The sequence below is a fragment of the Brachyistius frenatus genome, unplaced genomic scaffold, assembly GCF_029030835.1.
Source record: "Brachyistius frenatus isolate BFR_SWC_R1_liver_20210118 unplaced genomic scaffold, ASM2903083v1 Contig_127, whole genome shotgun sequence".
Lineage (NCBI taxonomy): Eukaryota > Metazoa > Chordata > Actinopteri > Embiotocidae > Brachyistius > Brachyistius frenatus.
Window position 1 is genome coordinate 584,923 of NW_027210726.1, and position 25,464 is coordinate 610,386.

At 43.3% G+C, this 25,464-nt stretch overlaps 1 protein-coding gene and 1 long non-coding RNA gene across 2 annotated transcripts; both read right to left on the reverse strand.

The window, feature by feature from the left end:
• Positions 1 to 4,846: 4,846 nt before the first annotated feature.
• Positions 4,847 to 19,736, reverse strand: wrap53 (WD repeat containing, antisense to TP53). Its single transcript, XM_069714176.1, has 11 exons — positions 19,540 to 19,736; positions 18,628 to 19,099; positions 18,310 to 18,490; positions 16,325 to 16,420; positions 15,806 to 15,914; positions 14,647 to 14,735; positions 12,317 to 12,540; positions 9,033 to 9,244; positions 8,271 to 8,374; positions 7,876 to 8,019; positions 4,847 to 6,560 (listed from the first exon to the last, which is right to left on the reverse strand). Exons 2-11 carry the CDS (start codon positions 18,917 to 18,919, stop codon positions 6,335 to 6,337), a joined length of 1,677 nt encoding a protein of 558 aa, XP_069570277.1. The 5' UTR covers positions 18,920 to 19,099; positions 19,540 to 19,736; the 3' UTR covers positions 4,847 to 6,334.
• Positions 19,737 to 19,841: 105 nt separating this feature from the next.
• On the reverse strand, positions 19,842 to 25,457 carry LOC138630077 (uncharacterized). The gene is made up of 2 exons (XR_011311614.1): positions 22,332 to 25,457; positions 19,842 to 22,218 (listed from the first exon to the last, which is right to left on the reverse strand). It is a non-coding gene; the product is annotated as an uncharacterized lncRNA (long non-coding RNA).
• Positions 25,458 to 25,464: the final 7 nt, after the last annotated feature.

Here is a 25,464-nt window from a genome sequence, read left to right on the forward strand (position 1 = left end):
TGAATGTCAACTTTTCGCAGGTAATTTGTCGTAAAAAATAAATTCCGATTTTGACCTTAAAAAGTGGCTGAGTGAAATCATCAAGTAATTAGAATTCATGCTGAAGGGAACATGGATGTGTGTATGTCCTGGTGGCACTAGAGGACAAAGTTAGGAGTAAAAACTGATTGGCAATGCACTGAATAGTTGTTTTAGACTAACTGACCAAAAAAATAAATAAATAAAAGTGTGTAATAGACCAGTGTATTCCACTAGAGGATGTCAGTGTCACATTTGGCCTCACCTTGGCACAAAAATTTGGGCAACCTCTGTTTAGGCACCAAAAAACATGAAATTTGTTTTAGTGAAAGATCATTTTCTGGGTTAAATATGATATGGTCAGCCTTAGGCTCCAACATGTCCTGATTAGCATCAGAAAAAGATTGTGATTTCGAGTTGAAATAAGTTCATCATGTACGTTATTTAACATGTTTAAGTTAAACACATTAAGTAACTCCCTTATGTTAAGAAATCCGCGGTAACTTCTGCTTACTCACCGACTTGAACACCGGCCTCCTGTGTAAATGTTGTCCGACCCAACGAACCCCAACCTCCTCCTCCTTCGTGGCCGCCTCATCATATGGCTTCCTTCTGGTCACGTGACTGGTCTGGTCATACATACACTGACGCGGCATCTTCTAGCGAACTGGGTGTGTTACACACTTTGCCATGATCCGGGCTGGACAAACGAAACAACGGGACCTATCTGCAGAGCCGTGTCACAGGGGATGGTTCAAGTACAATGCCACAAGTCCTGAATTCTAAAGTTTACTCGAGTAAAAATATAGAAATATCATTGGCAAGATGTGATAAAGGGATCTCGTGCGCTCGTCAGACGTCGCACCATGAGGAGCATCAGCTGGTCACGGTGAAGCCAATTCAAACTGCTCTGTACCGGTGGGTAGTTTGACCCACACGGGTGCATCAAATCTAAAACCTGCCATACGTTTAATATGTTTAGGAAGGACGTTTCCCAGCAGAACATTGAACAGAGCATCACACATCGTGCACCCTGCTGTCGTCTCCTCCGCAGGTAGACGTCCACGCGATGTCAAAGAAAACGTGACTCGTGTGACCGGGCCACCTCCCTCCTTCTTGCGCCGTTCGGCACCTTAAATAGTCGCTCATTTTCTCGAACCTCTTGCCGTCTCATATATCCCACCTCGTCGCTACGAACAGGCGCCACGGTAACGAGACAATCAATAAAATGCACCTCACCTGTCAGTGGTTGCAACGGCTGATGGGTGCAAGTATAGCGGTGGAAAGTACACCATATGGTAACACTTTAAGTAAAGTACCGATACCTCGACACCATACTGAAGTATTTGCGTGTAGTTTGTAACTTTCCACCACTGCTCGTGACTAAAGGCCTGGATGCCGATTCCATTTGGTCCCTACCCGGTCCCTTAGTTTTTATGAAAGAGTTGCACTAAATTGCAGGAGTCTTCTCTAAAGCTGTCCTGTGTGTCCCTTGTCCTCATGCCAGGGTAAGCTCCATCTGTCTGGTGGCAGGCAGAGGCCACATTTGCCCCCCAGCACAACCAAATGTGGGAAGAATGAGTTCAACAAATTCACATCACACAGAGAGTCACACAGAATTTGTTTTGGTGACACGTCCTCGCTGCAAATCGTCATTCCAGCGCCCAACTGTGATGAGGTTGATATGCGTCCGGATAATTTACACTTTAGTCATACATTTCCTAAAAAGCCCGAGCTGTAGAGTCGGACCAAATAATGTGGCGGGTGGGAATACGCGGCGCATAATCTATTAACTCTGAAGAAAACTGGATGGAACAACTGTGCTCAGCTGGCGTGTCAGAGCCGGGTCAGAATGAAGCGCTGCGCTAAGCGGCTGCCAAACACATCCGAAGTCTCTCGGAGATAAAGGAGCCACCCCTTTGACATTTTGAGAAATGCCATGTATGGCAACCTCTAAAAGCTACAGGAAATCTGTTCCCTCTGCTTCATGTTCCTGAAAGCCTTTTCCTTTCAAAGGCAGCGTGAGTGACAAACCAGAGCGCGGTCTAGACGTTTTAGCATCTCAGGCTTCAGAGCCGGCATGCGATCCCTCTTCCTTCATGCTGATTCAGCCGGGGTCACGAGCGCTGAGTGTTTGCTTGAGTGATTCACTGTGGGATTAGGAGATTCAACAGGCATACAGCCATTTGAATAATTGTTTTCAAATGTCTTTCTTAATATCAAGATCCCATTACTTACTATTCTGCACACTCCCTGGTGATGAGCGCTGGAACTGTTAAGTTTGTGTGTGTGTGTGTGTGTGTGTGTGTGTGTGTGTGTGTGTGTGTGTGTGTGTGTGTGTGTGTGTGTGTGTGTGTGTGTGTGTGTGTGTGCGCGTGCCCGTCTAATGGAAGGCACTTATGCGAGGCCGTGGAGACTCACTCTGGACGCGGCGTAAATGGAGGCAGCGCACACAGAAACACAGAACACTTGGATGTGGATTGGCTCATTAACTGCACAAGTGGAAAGACCACAGTGCAGGCCACCTTGGGGTGAAGATAACGGCTTTGCTGTCATCTGTCTCGAGGTCTGGCCGACGTGGCCTTTAAGAGGTGCAGCGGCGCAGATTGCATTTTCTACTGCATACGGCACGTATTCAGAATCTAAATGTAAATAGAGGACTGTCGTTCAGCGCTTGCTCAAGATTCTCATTCCTGGTAGTAGGGTGTCCGAGCTTCTCGGGATTGGTTAGATAGCTTAGTCGCTGAAAACTACAACATTTAATATTGAATCAAAATGATCAGATGCAATTTACGGTTTCAGCCTAGGGGGGGGGAACGTTTTGACCGTGAGGATGAAACCTGATTAGTTTATTATTAAATCCTTTGGTAATGGACTGAAAATCATAGCAAAACCCCGAAATTTGAATATTAAATAGACAAGTAAGGAAACTAATCTGATTTGTAGCCAGCATAGACTGCGTATACAAATGGGAGTTGCGTATGGGTCGGAACAATGATGCAAATGAGGAAGTGCCTTAAAGTGCAATACCACTGGGGGCCACTAGGGTCTGGCTCCAAAAACTCACTTTAAAAAAAACCCATTAAGTACAAAGTCAATACAATTCAAATGGTCCTGTTTGTTAAATTCACTCCCTCTGATCAGAGCTCTGGCGGTCTTTCTGAAATTATTTTATAAGATCAGACATCAAAGAGAGCTATGTATGGGGGCGTGCCTTGTTTGATTGACAGGCCTGGAGTGCAGTCAGGTTTCTGGTAGAGGTGGGCGGGGCATTGCGTCCTCTGGTTTTCAGTCAGATTGGCCACTCGCTCCTCCCTCGCTCCTCCCCAGCTCGAACGAATATGGTCACTTCCGGCTCCGAGAAAAAAAAAAAAAAGATGGCGACGGCCAAAATGCGAGACGTGAGGCTTAAGAGTTCAGTGGGTGACGTCACAGCAGATTGCCGCTTTGTAGCCACGCACTCCTGCTGCATTGTACTACAGCTGGAGAGCACAGACTCAATGAATGCCCAGGTTTTCAATCAGAAAATATCAGTCCTGTACAACGAACACCTATTTTTACATTTTGGTTTAGGCTTCATTTAAAGCCGATATAGATTTAGTAAATATCTACACCCCATAAACCCGTCATTAGCAGCAAAAACATCTTAATTAGAAAGCCAGGTTTCTATGAACGATTAAAGCCGCACTGAAAGACAGCCTATATATACAGTATATATATATATATATATATATATGTGTATATATATATTATATATATATATGTATATATATGTTTCGGGCGGAGAGGACAAGGCACAAGCTCTCAACGGAGCAACAACACGACCTTATAAAACTGGGGGACTGTGCTGGGTCATTTTGTGTTGAGCAGGTAGCAACGAGCATGTTTAGAATAAGTTTGCCGAGCTCCATGAGGGCGGTGAGCATCGAGCTGAAAGATGCTTTAAAGCTCTGTAGAGCTGAAGAGTTGGGCGATGGCACGGGTGACGCCCTTTTACGTTGTGAACAGTAATTTTAGCCACCGTTAAAAACGTGTTTTTTTATTTTTATTTGAGCAGCTTTAAAATTGGAATCAAGTAAAGCTTCAGTGGATCTGGTCTCCTTTGATAATCGCTGAATAAAGTGCCTGCTTTATTCTTTTAATAACTGCCCGTGATCACATCTGCTCACCACAGATCCAGCGGCTCAGAACATAAACTAGTGACAGGCCGACTTCATTCAGCCTCGGTGTCGTGACCAGTTTCTGCCCCGGACAGTGAAGAGCTGACGGAGAGGTGATGGAGACCTATATAACACTCATCACCGTACATACACTTGACGCTCTGGTAGGCCTCGAGATTAGGGCGAGTCCAGACCATCACCCAAACAAGTAGCAATCACTACACCACTGGATTATTTATTACACTTGTTTGGCTTTTTTTTTTTTTTTCTCTCTTTGGTGCCTCCAATTTTCTGTCTTCTCGTCTTTCCGTCTACTTTCCTCTCCCGAGGCGGAGACGGTCGCTAGGCAACCCACACAACACAACAGTGCAGCTCTCCAACTTGGCTCTCTGCTCGTCGTGCCCCCCGTGGTTTCAGACAATCAAGTACACGAGTGTGCGCGCATTCATACGGAATGTGTGTGGGAAAGGTGAAAGCTATGAATAGGTTCCAGCTCATAAGCAAAAACCAATAGTCCTTTTAGCTTTTAAGAGCCGTCTCTTGGCTCAAGTGTAACATCATCTTGTATTCATGGAGGATTTATTACAGGGCACAGAACTCTAAACTGCCTTTTACACACACACACACACACACACACACAAAAATACAAAAATGAATAAAGCGGTGAATCTGTTAAAAGATATGCTTTTAATCAACCCCAGCTTGACTAAAACCACCTGTTGGGAGACAGAGCAACCTATCAAGACACTTAGTTGACATCTTAAAGGCCTACATGGTGCCTAATGCTTCCTGGTAGAGAATAAATCTGTGTAATAATAGCTACAAAATTATAGCTACTATTGTTTGGCAACAAATTTGAGTTCCAAGTTGTGAAACCTGAATTTCTGTTTGATATATCAGTGTCTGGAGATAAAAGGCTTCGGGTGGAGCATCCTGCAAATTAAGTCTACAGCACAGCACGTTTCATTAATTACAACATCAGAGCAAATCATTGCAGTACATTACTAAAGCAAATACTCAAACACGACATGTTTTGTGCTGCCGTATCACCACTTACACGCGTACAAATGTAATCTGACCACAATCTGTAGAAAATATAACGATAAAGATGCTCGTTTCCCAGCTGCACCCACTGAATCACGACTTTCACAGATCGTTATGAAGTTACAGTAATCAAGCCAGCTGCTCAGAGTGTACATTCGAAAACAAGAATCATCATCACGGCTTTACAAAAATATACATTTTGTGGGCATGCAAAGAGCGACACAACGTGGTGCGTCCGACACTTTAAAAAAAAGAAGGTAAAAACTGGAGATCCCCCTCTGTCTACAAAAGCAAAGCTCAAGAACAAATGGCACTTACTGTAACGATAGCAGTGGGGAATCTCCCGGGCAGCATCGCAGCCACGCACGTAAACACACACTCCCACAGACACAACTCAGAGGTGCAGTCATAGACATCGAGCCGCTTCACAACACAGTCAAGGCTTTCACTTCAACCTAATTTATCCCATTCAGGAAGAGGACACCCTATCAAAATAAAAGTAAAGTAAAGTTTAAAAAAAAAAGAAGAAAAAAAAAAGTAAAAGTTTCATATGGGAATCAATATGTTTCATCTTGACTGGACTTTAAGAAAAAGAGGGCCTCTAGTTAAATAAAAAAAAAGAGAGAAATATTGGGGGCCTATCCACTCCTTATGTATCTCAACTCGTCTCAACCCGAGCGAGGCATACAAGAAAACCTTCTTTCTTTTGACACAGACAAAACATTGGCATATAGGTCCAATTCCAATTCACCAAATTATTATTATGTACATGAAAATTAGACTTCCGGCACAGACCCCTGAAGGTCTGTTTTGTCCCAACGTGATGTGAAATATTTTTTTAATTTAAACTCAGGAAGTGAGAGTAATGTGCCAGCAAATAGTGTAAATGTTAAGACTTCCTGTTTGGATTGTACAGGCGTGTCGTGTAAACCGGCTGTTTGAAGTTTGAATGATCCAAGTAATGCTTCCCCACCTCCTGACTTCATGTTCCCTGATGGCAAAACGAACGTGACTGACCCATAATTAGCTTTCTGCACACCGAACATGACCCAAATAAATATCACATGGCAGGTGTAACTCAATTGGTGTCTGCTGGCTGAACTATCGAAGAATCAGGCCTCCGCCGCCTCCGTGTCCCGGTCGTGGCTCCCCTCGGCGGCGGGGCAAAGAGGTCCGGCCCACCACAGAGTCAGCGCGTTGTCTTGCCGGGTCTCCTGCTGTGACATCACAGCTGCACCTCCCTCGGTGTCGGAGGCCGAGTCGCCCTCGCTGTCAGCAGGCCACGGGAACTGCCGCTGGCCGCTGGAGGTCGCCAACAGCGGCATGAAGGGATGAATACTGAGGAAGAGCAGCAGGGGACACAACTGAATTCATTGAGGATGCAATTTTATCATTCAGAATGATGACATGATTGTGGCACATTTACAACCATGACATCCGAGTTTTAATGTATTTACGGGTTTATTTCCCCTCTCTTCTGCAGAAAATGCGCCCTTAGACCAACGGTAAGTGTGTCAAATGCTACCTGGCAACCGAAACAGAAGTGGATTGGCATGAATACATTCAGTACGTGTAGTTATTGCTCTCCATTCTCTAAGGCCGGGGACTGTTAAAACATTTACCATATCAGTACCGGTAAAAAAAACAACAACTTTGATACCAGTTTCTGAGCGATACGTTTTTCAACATCAATTTTCTAAAATCCAAATTGACAAAAGAAAGTGACATTACACCTCACGGTGCAGATGTTTAGTTTTTATTCAGTTCAGAGGAGGAGAGCGTAACTTTGGCTATTTTCTGTGGCAAGAATTCGTATGTGTTCCCTGAATGCCTCGCATGCAGGCTATTGCCCGACGCTGCAATTACCAACGTTCCTCAACGGCTCACTAGTATTGGTCAAAGCTACCTAGCCGGCTGCACGCAGACATGCCCGCACGTCCAAGGTCCTGCAGCACACACTGCTCAGACAGGTAGGAGGCTAAAGATGAGTTTGAAAAGAGTGAAATACGACATAAGATTGACTGAAGTTGAACAGAGTGATGTTACGAACGCGGGCGGGTGTTGGCTCACCGTCACTGATGAGATTCACTCCTGCGTTAACGTCGCAATAGTCGTGCATTTTAAAATGAAAACGTGTTCCGTGTGGATGTAGCCTCGAATAAGGTACCTTCAGAGTGTTGAAGTTCGGTCCTAACGAGTCACCAAGGCAGTAATAAGCTTCATTAAATGATCACTTTGAAATTAGAGGCCGTTTTCTCACTGAAAGAGTTTGAATGGTTTGTTTGTGTCTCTTGTGCTTGAAGGACGCAAACAGCACAACACAGCAGAGCAACCAGGGAGTAAGACAGCAGCACAGTCACTGAGCATCACCGAGTTCAATCTGAATCTTCTTACTGTTGTTCTGCAATCTGTTTGGACTGAAGCTCAATAGAATTGAATAATCATAATGCGCGAAGATGCTTCACGTCTGTAACAACTGAGGAGCTTCAGTTTTGACCTCTTATACGTTATTTAACCCTTTCGCTCTGTGGCGAATGCTTATGACAAACGCAGACCGTCTCAGTCTGCCGGTTTATCTGTCCTGTCGTTACTGTAAGCGACAGTCTCCATGGCGTTACCAGCGACGTGGGTTCGATCATCTGAACGATCCTACCTGATGCCGTTGGTGCAGTCCCAGTAGGCCTGCAGCCGCAGCTGAGGTTGCAGTAGTTTTTCGTTGCCATCAGGAGGCGCCGTCTGGGTGTCCCATACTGACACCACTCCCTCCGTGTCTCCACTCAGGAGGTACCTGCCTGACCTATACACGCACAATCAAACACAGGCGGACATAAGTACAACGCAACTGCCAGCAGGTCAGAGGTCACTGCTTCTGAACCAGCTCCATGCGACGTGTTAAAAAAAAAAAAATAGTCAAAAGACAGGGTGCAGAAGAACTGGGGGACAGCGGGCTCAGGCGTAACGTGGCCTTTATGGAAGTGTCTCCATTTTGTCATAGTTCAAGTTTACACGCATGACTGGACTGAGTTCTGGTTGGTACGGTCCACTTACTGGTCCAGGTCAAAGTAGATGCGCTGGTTTGTGGACACATTCCTCTTAAGAGAAAACACAACTTTTCCCGGCTCTCTGAGGTCCCAACACAGGATTTCTGGATCCTGCACACGCACACACACACACGCAAAGAGTCATGATCCCATCACATCACTTTCCTGAAAACTTTTTTCAGAACCTAAAAGATACTCACAGAAAACCACAATAAAAAAAACTATGATGTTAAGGCTTTTTATTGATAGTGATTATCTTCCATACGAGTTAGTTTATCTTTCTTACATTGGCTTAATATATGGCTTTCTCAAAGATCAGAATTACGCAATACGCCCTGATGTTTAATTGCGCACTGATTAACCGTTGGGTGTGAATCACACGCCAACACGCGAGAACGACTTTACAGACGTTCGAATGCTGAGCTAGCGAATTATTTTATCCGAGCAGGGTGACGCAGAATAACAGGAATGAGTTGCGGGCATTCAGTCGTAGAGGCTGATCGTTTGAGATTCATTACAAGTCGTCAAAAGAACATTTAAGACAATTTCACAATGCCAATCTGCCTAACACTTAAGAAAACTATCTAGAACTGAAAAAGAAATCACTTTGGCCAGAAAGCAAAGACAACAAATGTCTTTGCTCGGCTGTTTAACACACACAAACCCCACTGATGGTGCGTGTGTGTGTGCGTGTGTGTGTGTGTGCGCGACCATTTAAACGAAGCAGCGGGTCTGTTCTCCGCATGCTGCTGTGTGTTCATGTGCTCACCTTGCGCCCGCCGGTGTACAGGTAGTTGCCGTCGGGGGAGAAGAGCAGATGGGTGAGGCCTCCGTGGTGGCGGGTCGGCAGCAGAGCCAGCAGGGTGCCGTCTTGGCAGGAGTAGAGGCCAGCGCAGCGGGAGTAAGAGCCGCAGGCGTAAACAGACTGGCAGGGGCTGAAGCCAAAGCAGGAGATGATGCCACTCTGGCCTTGCTTTTTCACTGCAGTGAGGACAAGAGGGTGGCATTTGGTGGAGCGTTCGGCCGTTTGGAGTTCACAGGACAGAATTTCCATTCATTCGTCCTCAAAGTTGACCGTTTGGCAGCTCACACATTCAATTGCATCTCTAACGAGAACATATTTCAGCACAATGCACATAAAAACATATTTGTTGCCTGTTTTTTTTTTTTTTTTTTTTTTGTGGCAATAGCCACAATAGGCGGCATTATATTCCCAGGTCAAAGGTCACGGTTCCTATGACCTCATAAAATACATTCATGGCGATAACTCATGACAACATTTCATCCAAATGTCTAATGGGGGAAAAAAAAAAGATGAAGTGATGGTATTTCTTTTCCCAGAAGGTCAACTTCACAATGACATCATCTGCAAACACTTTGCTGGCCATTATTCAACACCATAACTGAGGAACAGAAGGGGATGTCATGACCATATTTCAATTTGTGACATGAAATTTTGGCGATTGTATTCTGTGCTGTCGATGTGTGTGAAGCCTCCACACTGCAATAAGACTGTACAAGAACTCACCTCTGGCAAAATCCATCACACAACAATAACACCGTTGTCTGTTTTTCTTGTTTGTTTAAATATATATATATTAAAAAAAATGCATTATTGTTTAGTTAGTTTTAATTTAATTATTCTATTTTATTATATATACTGTGCATTTCTATATTTAATATTTTTTACTGTTATTTTATTGCTTTCCTGTATCTATAAATGCTGCTGTGGTGAAAAAATTTCCCCTTGGGGATTAATAAAGTATGTATGTATGTATGTATGCATGCATGCATGCATGCATATCTATCTATCTATCTATCTATCTATCTATCTATCTATCTATCTATCTATCTATCTATCTATCTATCTATCTATCTATCTATCTATCTATCTATCTATCTATCTATCTATCTATCTATCTATCTATCTATCTATCTATCTATCTATCTATCTAAGACTTGTAGCCTCATTGCAGCTACTTCCACATTTGAAGGATCGTCTACTGTCATGGCTACAACTGTATGTTGGCTGGATTCCTTCAAAGTATATAATAATATAGTAAATAATTTACGAGTCTGATCAGAAACGAGCTGTAAACTCCACCTGGTTGGCGGAGGTATACAACCACGAGGCAGTAATTACACTTTATTAAGGATGACTCCTTTCCAAAGCAAAAGCGATGGTTTGCCAAAGATCTCGCATGTGTCATGTAACCCGTTTTTGAGACTGACTCCGCGTCTTTACAATTTGAAGTTCTACGTTATCAAACACAGCCAAACACAAAGGAAACCACAGACAGCAGTGATTTACCGAAGTGTGATTTTTTTGATTTGCCAGCAAAGCATTCGAGGCTTTTTCATTACCTGAAAAAAAAAAAAGAGAAAAAAAAATCCTTATTTCAGGCTTTTGTTACCAGGTTTGTCGTGACCTGAAAAACAATCACTTATCCTCTGTACTGTGCCACTTGATGCAATAAATGATAATAACAAAAAAAAAACATGAAAGACACGGAAGACATGAAAACTCAACCTTTGACTTGCAAAATAAAGCCTATTTGTTTACATTTCCAAAGATTATTTTGATGGTTTGGAATAATTCAGCCCAACAAGAAAAAGACACAACTTCAGTTAAGTTCAGTACATAAAAAAAAAAAAAAAATCCTCAAAGCAAACTGATGCTGTTTGAGATCAGGAATTCATCACTGAAAACATCAAGCTCTCTTTTGTTTGTGTCAGAAGAACATACTAAAAAGTCTCCTTGTTTGGTTTGTTCAAGGAGACTTTAGCCTGTGAGATGTGACAGCTGGCTGTCAAACAGCAGCTTATTGAAAAGAAGAAACAACTGACTGCTTCTCATTATGCTTTTCGTAACGTCTCTGTTTACTTATTATTTGTCAGTGGGTTTTGATTTTCCAAGAATATCATTTGTGATTGAGATTCTCTTTCTCAATTATTCTTTACTCTAACGGTCTGGTGTGTCCTTGAACAACTAGAGTTCTAAACAATCCTTGTTTTCAAAAAGCGATACATATTTCACGTAGCAACATACATAGTTCATATTTTTTTGAATTAATATTGCATATCAACAGGAATTATCATGAGTCATCACCTACGTGCAGATACATTTTGTATTTATTATGCATCTTGAAAGTGGTTGAAAATTGGAGAGAAGTTTAAGTGGCTATCCACTAATGACGTAAAGGAACAAAAATAATCCATGTTTATAAGGTTATGCCTTTATATAATATAAAGTACGAGGTGTGATCTCAAAGTTCAGAGACTTCCTGCTGCGTGCACAGTGATGTGCAGGGAGCAGGAGGAAGCAATAACTTTCAGTAAGTATTCCCAAGTTATATCATTTGATCAACATCGGCACCTGCGTTGCACATTTTTGTGACTACCTGTACGTGTGCATTTGCGATTTTTATAATGGGCCTAAAACTTGAGAGCGCACCTAGAATTTTGTGCCACATTTTCGGGGAACAGAAAGGAGTCGCAGGGATAAATCCAGTGAGTAGGTGCGGTAGGGAGCAACGATTGTGTTGTTGCAGGCGAGAAAACGTGCACGTCCTTAATGTGCTGCCCCCAGAACATCACAGTGGAACTCGGTTTTTGGCAGTCTGACCGCCTGAGGGCCAAACCCTGAAAACGTCAAAGAAAACTCCCGACGCCTGACCCGATACACCTTCTTTAGTCTTGGACAAGGGACGTTCTGCCCCTCTTTTGAAACATAAATGCCACTTAAAACAGCTTCCGCTGCCAGAGGCTTTCTGAAGTATTTTAAGAGTCTCTGTTGCAGATTTCCCAACTTTTATAAAAAAAAAAAAAAAAAAAATTGCTGTGCACTTTCTGCTCATGTGCATGACGAAGTTGAAAATGTGCACATCCCGGTGTTTACAAAAACACCAGTAACTCAGGCGTTGATCAAACAATGTAATTTGGAATACCTACCCACGAAGGTGTTTCATGCACAGTATTGTACCGCACTCCGTTTGTGTGCAACAGAAACTTTTTGATTGAGGTGCGAGTGTGGGAGAGCGGTTGTTAACTGACCTACGGTGGGCCGCTCCTCGCAGTCTCTTCCAGGACGCTCGGTGTAGAAGACCCTGACCATTTTGTCAAAGCCGCAGTAGAGCTGCGCTCCGTCTGGTGAGAAGCAGAGGGAGTGGGCTGCCGTCAGCTCATCCAGGTGGTTGTAGGGTCGGAAACTGGCTCGCACCTCCCCGTAAAATGCGTCCCACACATGGACGGGGTTGTCGCGGCTACTGCTGGCGAGACTGTGGACGAGGCGTGAGAGGAAAGACAAAGAAACGGCAAACAGGCAGAGAGAGTGAACGATTAAGACATATGGGGAAAAGAACTGAAGACAGAAGGGAAAAGTTTATGAAACGAGGGTAAATGAAAATGTTGAATATGTTTAAGGGAGTCACTGAGGGCAAATATCAAGTGAGTCCTTTCCAAGTTTAACCACATATTCGGTGAAAGTTTAATATGCGTCTATAAAAGCGAAACAAAGTACCTCTTGGAATAAAATAGAGTTTTACCTGCACTAATGAGGACGCAAAACAGATTCAAAAAGAAGAGGCTGCTAACATCCTTCTGAAATATATCATATTTATGACCAAAGAACTTGATTTATTTTCTTGTTTCTTTATATCAACTGCACCACATCTACCTGAATGCATCCATGCATCAAAACAAATACCCAGCACTGTGCTATGCCTCATTATGGAGACAAGACCAAAGCACATTTGTATTGATTCAAATAAGGGCCAAAGACTGAGCCATGCCTTTTTAACTCTAATTATTGGGCGCTGAACAAATGCTGAAACATCACTGCGGCTCAATTAGAAGAAGGAAATTAGCCCCTACCGCTGCTCCGTGTTCTGTTATGGCCCCTCTGAGCCACGGCTTTATTCCAGAGCAGGGAAATGCCCAATTATAATGCTAGACTGCTGCTAGCTTGGAGCAATGCCTAGAACTCAGTGCAACTTAACCGAGCCGTAACAGGGGCCCTTATTCCCTCTCTACAGGACGGGCATCGACAACACAGCTTTTGGCAGACAGAGTTCAAGGAGCGCAGGGGGGAAGACCGAGAAACAAAATGACGACGTGAAGAGGGAGAAAAGGAGGCAGCAAGGAGACGGAACAGGTTTGCTGTAGATGTTTCTAATTATCACCACCGCGGTCTTTTTTTTTTTTTCCCTGGCTGCCTCGGCCCTTAACAGTGCGCTGTGTCTGACTGTCTGGCTGTGCCCTGCGGGAGCTCCTCTCTGATAGGCGGCAGTGATCTGAAGATGATCAAGAGCGTCTGGTGTCAGCTCCTACTGGCCGCCTCCACCTCCTCCTCCTCCTCCTCCTGACAGGCAGGTCTTTGCTTTGGTGTATAGACAGAGGCCTCTCGAGCGGCTTGTTGTCCACATGAGACATTTGTTGATCATTTTGGTGTTTACACTACTCTCATCTCCTGTTGTCCAGCTCCTGACCCCCACCCTCCTCCTCTTGTTGTTCGGTGAAGGCTGCTTGGTGTTAGGACGGAGCGGTGCCAACGCTGGGCCTTGATCAGAGGGAACTGCCAGAGGGTGGAGGCTGGAGCTGGAGGAGGAGGGCTACACAGTGAAAACTGTTGGCAACTTGACCTCAGCTCGTTCGCACGGGCCTACCTCTCTGACCGCTGACGATTAGCAGCCTCCACCGTGATGCCTGGGTGTTGCTGATGTTGGCTTTGCTTCACAGTGCATGCATCAACGCCCAGTGATGTCATAATTACCACATTTTAAAAGCATGCTAGGGAGCACGGCTGCACACATAGCAAAAATCAAAAAAATTAAAAAAGGAGAAGGGGATGAAAAGAGACGCCTTGAGTGTGTGGGGGGGGGGGGGTGTCATGAGGCCCTTTAGGTGTCGTCTGGACACGGGAGTGCTGTCAGTGGGCTGAATCATGCTGAAACGCACCGCGGGCCTCAAACAGCCGAGCGGATTGTGACAGAGGCCGACGGGACAAAGTCCAACTCTTCACTCATAATGAGAGACATCAGAAAGCTCTTTACAGCTACTCTCCACGCTGGCAGCCGGCTCCCACAACGAGTGCAAATACCATGGGGATCAAAGAATGAGTCATAGGCATCCAACAATATCTTCTATATTTGGACAGTCTATTAGTCCGGCTCAAGCACGCAGAAAATTGCACTCAACACTAATCAGGATCCAACCATCTGAGACGTAGGTTAAAAACACTGACACGAGCCTTAATACACAACACGGTGCCTTTTCTTTGTATACATCCTTCACCGTCTGCCAGGAGAACTTTAAACGTCTCATATATCCAGCTGCTGGGAGCCGAGGCTCAGGGGGACGCGGGGCGAGGATCAGGTTCAACTCACAAGCACGTGTCCGGCTCCAGAGAGTTCATCTTGGGGTACCAGCAGTAGTCGTAGACGGTGTCTCCCTCAGCCATCCTTAGCACTGGACTCTGACACGGGACAACACAAAGGAAAGAGAGTCAGGAACATCGGGACTGAAACACACGGCGTAAAAAAAGAAAAAAAAAAAAAAAAAACGAGGTCAAATAACTGATGGGATTCATCAGTGCTGAGGCCGACACTGGATATCACTGGCTTTTCCTTGAAGTAGAATTCAATATTTGTTAGCCAGTGGCCACAAGTGAGAAACAGAGCAATCAGCACTCCCATTTTATACCCTTTTCATAAAGTCTGGGAGATCTCAGTAATGGAAGAAAACGGATAGTATTTTAATTATTTTTGTTAAGTGATCCCAATCTGCGAGCCTGTAATACAATTAAGAGATTGGCTCGCCACTTGATACGTCCCAAAACCCAGAAGACACAATGTCTATTTCATTCTAGCTGATAATTCTTCAGTAATACATTTTCTCACGCAGCAAGCTAAAATGTTTTTTTTTTTTGTTTTGTTTTTTAATAGCTGACTGTAACAACAGACATGCAGAAATGATGTTGTATATGTACTGCTGTTGTATGAAGTCAAATGGCAAATAAATGGGATGAATATGGAAGGAGTAGAGTTGAATGTGACTGATATCAGCAATGGTGCTTTTGTAACTATAGTTGTCTTTATAATATAATTCAAGTGTAACGACTTTCACTAGATACAGGTAGGGTGCGATTTAGAAATGCTGATATTCTGGTCTGGTATTCAGCAGCTTGGGGTCAAAGTTCGTCCATTAATAGCTTAACGTCAGGCTTTCACTGTGCTTTTCTTTCTGGTTTAGCAGCAGAGCAGAGAAACAGACAGATTAGCGCGACTTTCAGCGACAGCATAATACATGTGACTCTCTCACTGGTCGGAAATGAAACGAGTGCACAGGAAATAAGTAAATTAATAGTAGCTACTGGATGTAACTGCAGTTATACGAGTACGTTCGTAATTTGTTTCTTTCAGGATGCTGTTTCTCCCAAGATAATGGTGGTGGTGGTGGTGTGTGCGTGTGTGGGGGGGCACTGGAAACACATGCCATTTTTTCTACCCAGGAGAACCCCTGAGAATAAGATAGCCTGGTGCTCACCATCTCAGGAAGCAAGTCCCAGTTGTAGCTGTAAATCTCTGGAGGCAGGTTGTACACACGGAGCACGTTGTCTGCACTGTTGGTCAGGATACAAGAACCATCAGGGGCCCTGGGTTAGGAGGACGAAAAAGAGACGGCGTATCAACCGCACTGAACTGTGGACAACATTTACCGAGGATTTTTTTTTTTGCATATTAAAGTTGAGACAAGAAAACAGGAATAAACACATTTCACACTCAAATAAAATCAACAAGGCTCTGATTTCTACCAAAGCGAGACAAACATATTGCAAATTATTCTTTAACTTCAACTGACCAGCCGTGGAAAATATTTTCTCACTGCAATCCGGGAAATCAATAACTGTCCTCTGCAGCGTAAGTGTCCTTGTAGTGGTCTTATTTATTTATGGTTATCAGAAGAATGTCTCAGAATCAATGTGATAAAGACAATAAATGTGTACCAATCACCTTCAAAACCTCATCCATGGTGTATTTTGTCACATTTATATTGAGAGATTACCATTTGCAGCCTTTAAGGTAGTTCTCTGGAAGGTTGGAGTATTCAGTCCACGAGCCAGTCAGCATCTGGGGGTTCTGGGTAAAATCCAAGCCAAGGCTGCAGACAGCAAAGACACAAGGACAAGTCCTCAGTCAAAGAGAAATAAATATTGCACAAAACAAGCTCCTGCATGCCACTGAAAATTAAATCTCCCGAATCATTAGTGTTAAAAACATAAAGGTTTTTAACTAAATATAACCAAAAGCCTTGTCTTGGTTTAATCAAGGCAAACATCCTCCGATAGATTTCCTATCCTTGGACAAACACGTTGCTGCATATAAACCACAGCATGGAAAATGAACGGTGAATTTCACCACTTTACTTGCGGCTCCCGAGCTGCTCCATTTGGACTCGGAGTGACTGCACGGTGGAGTGGATTGTTAATTACATGTCACACCTCTCCAGGTTAATTCCATCATTTATCACCCGGTGCCAACTGCTCCCAATTTTGCCATTATGGTGATTGATGGAGTCAAATTAATCACGAGTTAATGCTGCGGTGCTTTTTGCTGTCCCACTCCGACATGAGTGCTATTAGAAAAATGTAGTGAGGAAGCAGAGCAGCCTCTGCCACAACATCATCACACACAGAGACGGTTATTTTCAGAATATTGATATTACAGCCGGAGCTTTTAGGAGCTCTGGCAGAAGAAACTGAAAGATTGGTCAGCAGTTTCTTTCGACTGAGAGTTGTTGACATGTTTCGTTGCATGAAGGCAGACAACGGTGTGATCTTTCTCGTTGTCGATAAAGTCTGGTTGATTGCATCCATGTGAATGTTAATCACTTTATTTAGGTTAACTTCTCTGCTGACATTTAGTGATGCCAGATTCGAGATATTTTATACATTTTTATACATTGGATTATAGTGTGTGGGCTGTTTCAATTATTACTGTTACAATAACATATCCAATACTGAACTTATAAGGTTTAGTGTTTTTACATAGCTTGCTTTGACCACTTCAGTGTGTGCTGAAGAGCAGTAACCGCCTGCTGAATAGAAGATACATTAAAGAGTAAATGGCACTTAGCCTGACAACGCTCATTGTGAGTAATCGCTCGAATTGTTTCCATTCATGTGTATTAAAACAGCTGGATAAAAAGGAATAGAAATATTCCCATCACCGTTTCCACATTGTTTTCCCCTGTTTGAGGTTTGACTGGCGTTCCTTTAATGACATCTCTTTGCACGCCTTCCATGGTTTTACTGCACGAGTGAAGACTCAGCCTCATACTGCATTGTTTATTTTGATAATTGGTACCTGTCACTGTCAGTAATTTATCTTCATATTTCAGTAATATGCCTTGTACATTTAAGTTGTTATTAATGCCGTATCAGCCCGGTGCAATTTTTGTTTACAAAGCCTAAAAGGCAAAAGAAACTTGACTACATTTGAACTTCCTCATTAGTCTGATTCCCAGGATGCTATATTTTATGTAAAGTTACAGTAAAGTCTAAATTCATTGACATCAATGGGAACAAAATTCTTTCGTATGTGAAAGAGAGCAAATGTTTAAGTTGAAAAATGATCTGAACTTTGACCTGGTGGGGTAACGAAAACTATTAAAAATATAAAAAGATTGGCTGAAAACAACAGCAATGCTCCTTTAAGATGATTTCATGTAAAAAACGTTGGGGTGGAAAAAAATTAAATGAACTTGTTTTCATAACAAATCACACACTCGGCTCATCAGAGCTTATGATCAGGATACACTGGCCTGAGTATAACATTTCTCTCAGTTCTCTAAACAATCTAGTACTTTCCCAACAACACTGTGAACTTTCAGCTGCTCTACACTACATACACCAAAGCTTCTTCCTCCATTTCATTTACATGTGTTTGACGCAGCTCTGCTTGAAATAGCTCACTTGATGTGTCTACTGTATCTTTAACCCGAGTTATGTGGACTCCGAGGTTAAAAATAAATCTCGTTCCTCCACTTACTGTTGCCCGTCACTGGGGCTGTCTGCAGATCTGTTACCGTTGTGCTCCTCCTCTGGTTTCGTCTCTCCTTCTAAGGCAGCGTCATGCTCTCCATCTCCATTCTGGTGGCATCCTTCACCTTCCTCGGTGACTGTTCCCTCGTTCCCTCTTTGACCTTCCTCCTCACACTGTAGTAGTCCACCTGTTCCAAGCAACAGAAAGTACATTGGATGAAAATTAACAGTAGTCTTAGCTTAAATAAACTGATTCCCCCCCACCCCCCCTCTCCTTTCTGGCCTTTTATTTAATACATGCAGCCTTGTGGAAACAATACTGTACTTTGTGCTGGTGGGGCTGGGTTTTCCTGCAGGAAGCCCGCTTCTGCTGGCATTTCTTCTCTCATCTGAACAGGCTCCACAACCTGCCCCAGCCCTTGATCCTCCTCGCTCATCCTGGGCCGCTTGGCTGACAGCGGCGGCCCTTCCTCCGAGATCTCCACCGCGTCCAAGCTGCCGCCTTCGGGCAGTAGAGGCGGGACCTGTTGAGGGGGCTCATTATCTGCTTCGGAGTCCTGCCCTGCACCTGCACCTGCACCACCTCCGCTTTCACCGCCTCCAGCCGAGTCAGACATCTCTCCTGGTTCTTCACTCTCTCCTGTCGAGCCCTCCACCCCTGAGTTCAAGAGCCTTGCTGTGCGGAGGGGGTTGGCTGTCAGACGTGGGTGAGGTAAGTGCTACTCGGATAGTGCTTCTTCCTGCAGTGTGGATGTTTGAGTCGGTTGGGGTACGAGGACATCACAGCACCCAGCAGCCTGGAAAACAAATGACGAGGACAGGGCAGGTGAGATCAATGACGAACGCGCACGCTTCAAACGAAGCGTGGTAAACGTGACGTCGCTTGTTAGAGGAACACATTGTTGACTCCCCAACCTGCTCGTGCGAGCACGCGGCGCGCGCGCACACACACACACACACACACACACCTGTGGCCGGTCGTGACGTGCCAAGACACTTCAAACTAGCGTCCGTGTCTTATTTAGCCGAGTTAATGCTCAAAATGCACACATTACTTCACAAAACCTCACACGTGTCACCCCATTGCACGCCCTGCTGCAGCTTGAAAAAAAAAAAAAAAAAAAAAAGATGTCAAAGAAGACAACTTGCTCCCGTTTCGTTTGAGCGTCCGCTCACAACAACCACCATCTGACTTTAGCTCACGTTAGCATTGTGCTAACGGTCTGATGCTACATACCTGCGTCGCGGCTTGCCTGGCCTTTGGTTCTGCTCGCAGCTCGTCTACAAAACACTTCTGTCCTCCCCGGTGTCAACGTTTCACCTACAGCCGGAGGAAACGACCCCGACACAAAACTAACTGACGTCCCTCTGCTGCAGGACTTTGCGTTTCTTTTCACCAGCTCATTACGAGAAGTTGTAAACACTGTGGGCGGCCATGTGTTTCAAAATCTCGCGAGAGTTCCGTTGGTGACGTTTAAGACGTGCTCGCGGAGGCGCGCGCACGCGCACAATAGATAATACAAAAAACAATAACAAATATTGAGTCAGTCACAGCTAAATGTTATTTATTTTGTATTTATTTTGTTCTTCAAACAAACAAAAGCCAAACTATTTACATCTTTCAGTTGTTCTTTTCCAAAACAGTTTCCTTACATGTATGCTGTTACTTTAACAACATTCAAAGAATTGTTAAGCGGAGGAGCTGAGCTGATTGGGGTTTAACCTTTGACCAGCTACAGAGAACCAGGTGTTTAACTTCATATCCTCAAACAGACAGTCCGGGCCATGACGGGATCTTTTCAAAGGCTGCAACATATCATCCAGGGCTTTTTGACAGCACAATCTTGCAGTTTATCTGATCATAAAAGCCTTTGTAGTGCAGTAAAATAGACAAGACAGGCAGACTGACCATTGATTGATTCATACCACACAATATCAGCTTTTTAAAATGTCTAACAGATATCTCTAAAGTTATTCACAAATAAGAGACTCGATAGCATATGGTTAAAGTCAATTTCTCTCTTTTGGCAACCGATTACGACAACTTAGTAACCACCGGCTAATAATTCCTTATCAATTGTAGAGTTATGATGTACTGGAGGTGACAGCAGCTACTTCAGTTTATGCAGTCAAGCAGCTAGCTACACACCAAACCCTCAGACTTGGTGATAACACTTGTACATTTTGATTGGCTAAGCGGATGGTGTTCTAGTAATATCAGATGTCATTTCGATTAAAAACTGCATATTGTTTAGTTATCAAGGATACAAAAAAACTATTGGCTGACTAAAAACAACGACTCTTGTCAAATTCATGAAGATAAAACGAGACGGAACAAGACAACAGTCCAAGACTTCTTCCTTTCAGATTCAGACACGCAACTGACCGGTCAATTCCTCATCTCTTCAGTGCCATTAGTAATGAATGGTCAGCTGCACACACAGCAGAGGCACTCTGAGACGAGTTGTGACCCACCCTCAAGGTTTCAAGTCACAAATATTACAAATCATGCAGGCTTGGTATTACAATCAGTCTTATTAGACAAGCCTGAGTCATCATCTCAAAACTGTAAAAAAGTACCTTCCAAAAACGTTCAAGTCCCCTGCAGAGTAAGACAAAATGAACCCACTGCGCTAACTCGTATCTCCGTTTGAGGATGATCTGCCACTCTGGTTCATTCTTGCCTGTAGCCTGCGTGTCCAATGACCGAAACAGGTCTGTACTTTCAGCCCAATCAGCTCAGCTCCCGACAGTACAGACTTCAGCCCTTTGTTAAGCCTGCACCTTCAGCGAAAACCTAAATAGCAAATCGGAACAAATCAACTCTTCATTTTAAAGGAAAGCAAAATGGGCAACGAAAGACAACCACCAGCAAAATGAGATCAATCCTAAAAAAAAAATTAAAAAAAAAAAAAAAATTGCTCTGTTCTGTAACTAGAACTTTAAAAGTGATCAGATGTACATGTCGGAGGCTCACGCCAGACAATTCTGTTGACCAACAGAAAACCGTCTTGGTGAAACCTTTTTTTTTTTCCTTGAACTTTGGAGGACAGTTAACGAGGTGGTTTCCAACTTAAATTCGTCATTTTTAACATTTGCAGTTTCCAGACTGAACCATACAATTTAAGGCATGTTGAACAGAGAAATAAAGCAAAAACCCACTATGAGAGAAAAATCAAAACACTAACTTTTACATTATTTACAAAGCTCGGCGTTTATACTGCTGAGCGTTGATGCTTGTGTGTCTTTATATTGATGTGATATCGATGTATCCTTGTTATGTGTGCAGACGAGGCTCCAGTGAAGAACCAATGTAACTTTTGTTGTTAAGTGTGCATGTAGTGTGTCTGCTGCTCCTTTGGAATCTAAAATCTATGTGACATGTAGTTTTGTCATTTTTTTTAAAGTCTTGTTGTTGTTGTTGTTTTTTTACAATTCTCTCAGTTCATCCAGTTCCAGGGATTTCCATTGGCTGAGATGTAATCCAGCCACATCAACCATGACTCGACCCAGCTCTGTCTCTGACGTCTGGGCAGGTCTTCTATCCTGCTGGTGAGAAGACCTCAACACGACCGCCTGACAGTTTCAAGGCCGAGGTGGATGATGACATCTGGGCAATACGTGCCTTTTTTTTTTTTTTTTCTTTTTTTTTTTTTATTATTATCCGTCCTCGTTGGAGAGAGCGTGATCCAATCCCAAACACGTCCAACACAGATGGGATCGATGGTTGATAAACCTGTAACTTCATCTGGTAACTGTCCAACTGATAATGCCAATGGCCTGCCCAGTCCGAGGTCAAGAAAAGTTTCTTAGGGTTTAAGTTCAAAAAGGACAGGTTTAGGGTTAACTGGTTCATGGGTTGGCTGTAGATTAGATCCTCTTTGCAGAGGGCAGCAAATAAAGCACAGCCAGACTCCTGTGAGGAGACAAAGAAAGGGACGTCATCGTCACACTGTTCGAACAAGCCTGCTGGAAAACACAAGGTGATTCGCATGAATTTGTCAGAGAAATAAAGAAAGAGTATCTTACCAATGCCAAGCACCTTTCCCCCCAGCAGTCACTCTACGGCTCTCAAGGGAGCCATCAGGTTGGGAAACAAAGTGGAAGCATCCTTGCCATTAACACACGTCTGCCTCTTCACTGTGCGTGTTGATCAAACACTCTTGGCAGGCTCTTCGCAGCCACTGCAACATCCATTTTTGATAAGTAGCTATCAGTCAGTCTTGGAGCCACTGTAGCATGTCCAACACCTCAGTCCGTGTGGTTTTCTGCCCCCGACTATTTCAGGGTTACTGGCAAACTAAGACAAACTCCCAGCGAGTCTGTCTCAAACTATATTCAAAAAGATTGGGTTTTTCTTGAAGAACATTCACTCCATATATTCAACGTCTCATGAATTTTCCTTCATCCGTTTGCAAATTTTTCTTTCTACTCTGAAAGGTAATACAAAAATATGGTTATGTACAGGAGGTGGGAGAAGACGTGCTTCTCGAGTCTCTTATTTCAGTTTGGGAATATCTTTTCAGTGACTTTGTCAAAGTCGTAGCAATCCTCCTGTTGTAATTGTGCTCCCGTCCCCGAAATTGTACCTCACAGCTTGAATGAACAAAAGTGCATAGGTGAGTTGGTGAGGGCAGGGTGTGAGCGCTGATGAGGGTTGAGGTGATGACAAGTGCACTAGCCAGGTGTACTCATACGGCCCTCTCAGTTCCCCTCTCTGCACTCCGTTTTCCACAAAACGGAGCCCCGTCCTTGATTTTTTTTTGTTCCCCCCTCCCTCCCCCGCCTCGTGGTTGATCATCAAGTCTAAGGACCCACGACCACAAACAAAAGGCCCACTTAAGAGGATCTTGTCCACGTTGTTGTCATGCCTGCCACTCTTCCTCAAAAACAATAAACCCCAACACCACTCAATGTCCATATGGCAGAAGCGCACTTGCAAACCCCACCCGTCTTATGTGGGAACAAAAAAAATAAAAAAAATAAAACAAAAACTGCACCCACAGATATCCATGTGGTTTGTAAACAACCAAAGCTCCAGTATGGAATAGAAAGAGTCCTTTCTTTGAATTCTTAGTCACTATTTGTACGACCAGGATTGTAGAGGCAGTGTGTTCAACTGTATCCATCCCAAGTTTTTCTTTTTCTTCTCCACTGTGTAAATGAAAAAGACCTCGCTAAACTCTTTGAAGCTTTTTTGTATTTTGTTTCCATTTTTGAAATCTTCTGAGGAAAAAAAAAAAATAAGAAAAAAAACAAAAGAGATCTGGTATCAGCACGGGTTTCATGTCATTTTTTTGGAATACATTCAATATTTTCTTAAGAAAGAAATAATACACACTTCACATGGCAATAATGAAACAAAAAAAATGAAAAACAAATTAAGGAAAACATTTTTTTTTTTAAAACACACAACAAAAATAGCAGCCCCAAGTGCTCATTATCTTAGTCCAAATACTTTTTAAACTTTGTATATAATGTATATATTCATATATATTTTTCATTTAGAAAAGAAAACTCGTCATTATCAAATTGCAACAACGAATAAGTAACACAATATGCTAACATTTCATGCACCATTCTGTGCACTTGCACATTAAGATGCTGTATTTGTTTTTTTTCAGAGTCAGAAACTCGACACCTTTCATTCACAAGTTCGAGAGCTGACAAAAGGCAACGTGATCACACCCCAGGAAAACAGACTGGACTAACCTTCCGATGGATCACCCCTCGACTCAACTAGAAATATCGACGATATAAACTTACATACTTTACATACGCTGTGCTGAGCACTGACACACATCACACTCGCTCTCAAAAAAGAGTTAATGTCTCAATGGCCATGCACCCTATCCAAGTTCTTAGGCACAAATGTGCATTCATACACATACAAAAACAGCACATTTATCCAAAATGAGTACCTGTAGTCTTAACTCATTTCTATGAACAGTAAATGAACTCTGAACAAACGCACGCACACGCATACAAAAAAAAAAATCTCATTCAGATGCACACACAGTAATGTCCCTCATGATTCGCCGCGTCTGCTGGTCCTTACAGGTCTAGAGACAGCTCCCCATGGGGAGAAGCTAAGGGAAATAAACTAGTGGTGGTCATCATGTGATGAGAGCAAAGCTAACAAATGTATGCATCTCTATTTTTTTTTTTTTTTTTCTATCTGGGGATGAAGAGCTGGTGAGAGAAAGGATGTGTTGTGCAATTGCCCCCTCTCTCTCTCTTTCTCTCATTCAGTCACACTCTCAAAAAACACACACACACACACACACACACACAGGCACGCACGCACACACACACACACTGTCTGAACATGAGAATACAAAATTACCATCTGAACAAAAAAGACAAAAATGGCCTCTTATGTTTCATACATCTTGGAAAGCAAAAAAACAAAGACAAAAAAAACAAAACATTGTGCAGACTCTATATTACTGACACAAACCAACCATCACACACACATCACACACTCTCTCAGCCCATACACATTCACAAAAATATTCACTTCTATAACTAACCCCATTTGTTTGATTTTTTTTTTTTTCTTATTTCTTTTTTAGGCAAGTGCAAATCTTCAAGTTTTTTTAGAATCCATTTTTCAATAGCTTTACTTTTTATATAAATGTAAAAAAAAATGCTAAACAAGAGAAATATCAACAGTGTTTGTCTTTTGAGAAAGGATTTGCTCTCTGATAAGGTTTCAACTAAAGGTCCCCCTGACTTTGAAAACCTAACAGCCCGACCATTCGCCTCCCCACCGACCGTCTCCCCCCACCCCTAACCCCTCCCGCCCCCTTCCAGTTCCGATGCACGTGCACACGGATATCGTGTACGTGCACTGATTCCGAACACACACATACACGCATATGAAAAAAAAAACGAAAAAAAAAAAACCTATTCAAATCCCATCTCAATAAAGTGCATTAGTTCAGTATAAGGTGCTTAATCTTTTGAGTGCCAGAGGATACCCATCTTCCTTTTAAACCTCACCCCCCCTCTCCCCTGCTCAAGTGATCAACTGGTGCAGCAGGGAGCCCTTTTGTTTTGTTTTTTTCTATCCAGAGGGAAAGAAAAGAGTGGGAGGCGCAGATCTAGGCGCCTCCACCCTGCAACCTCCCCATCGCGCTTGCTCCCTTCTTACCCCCAC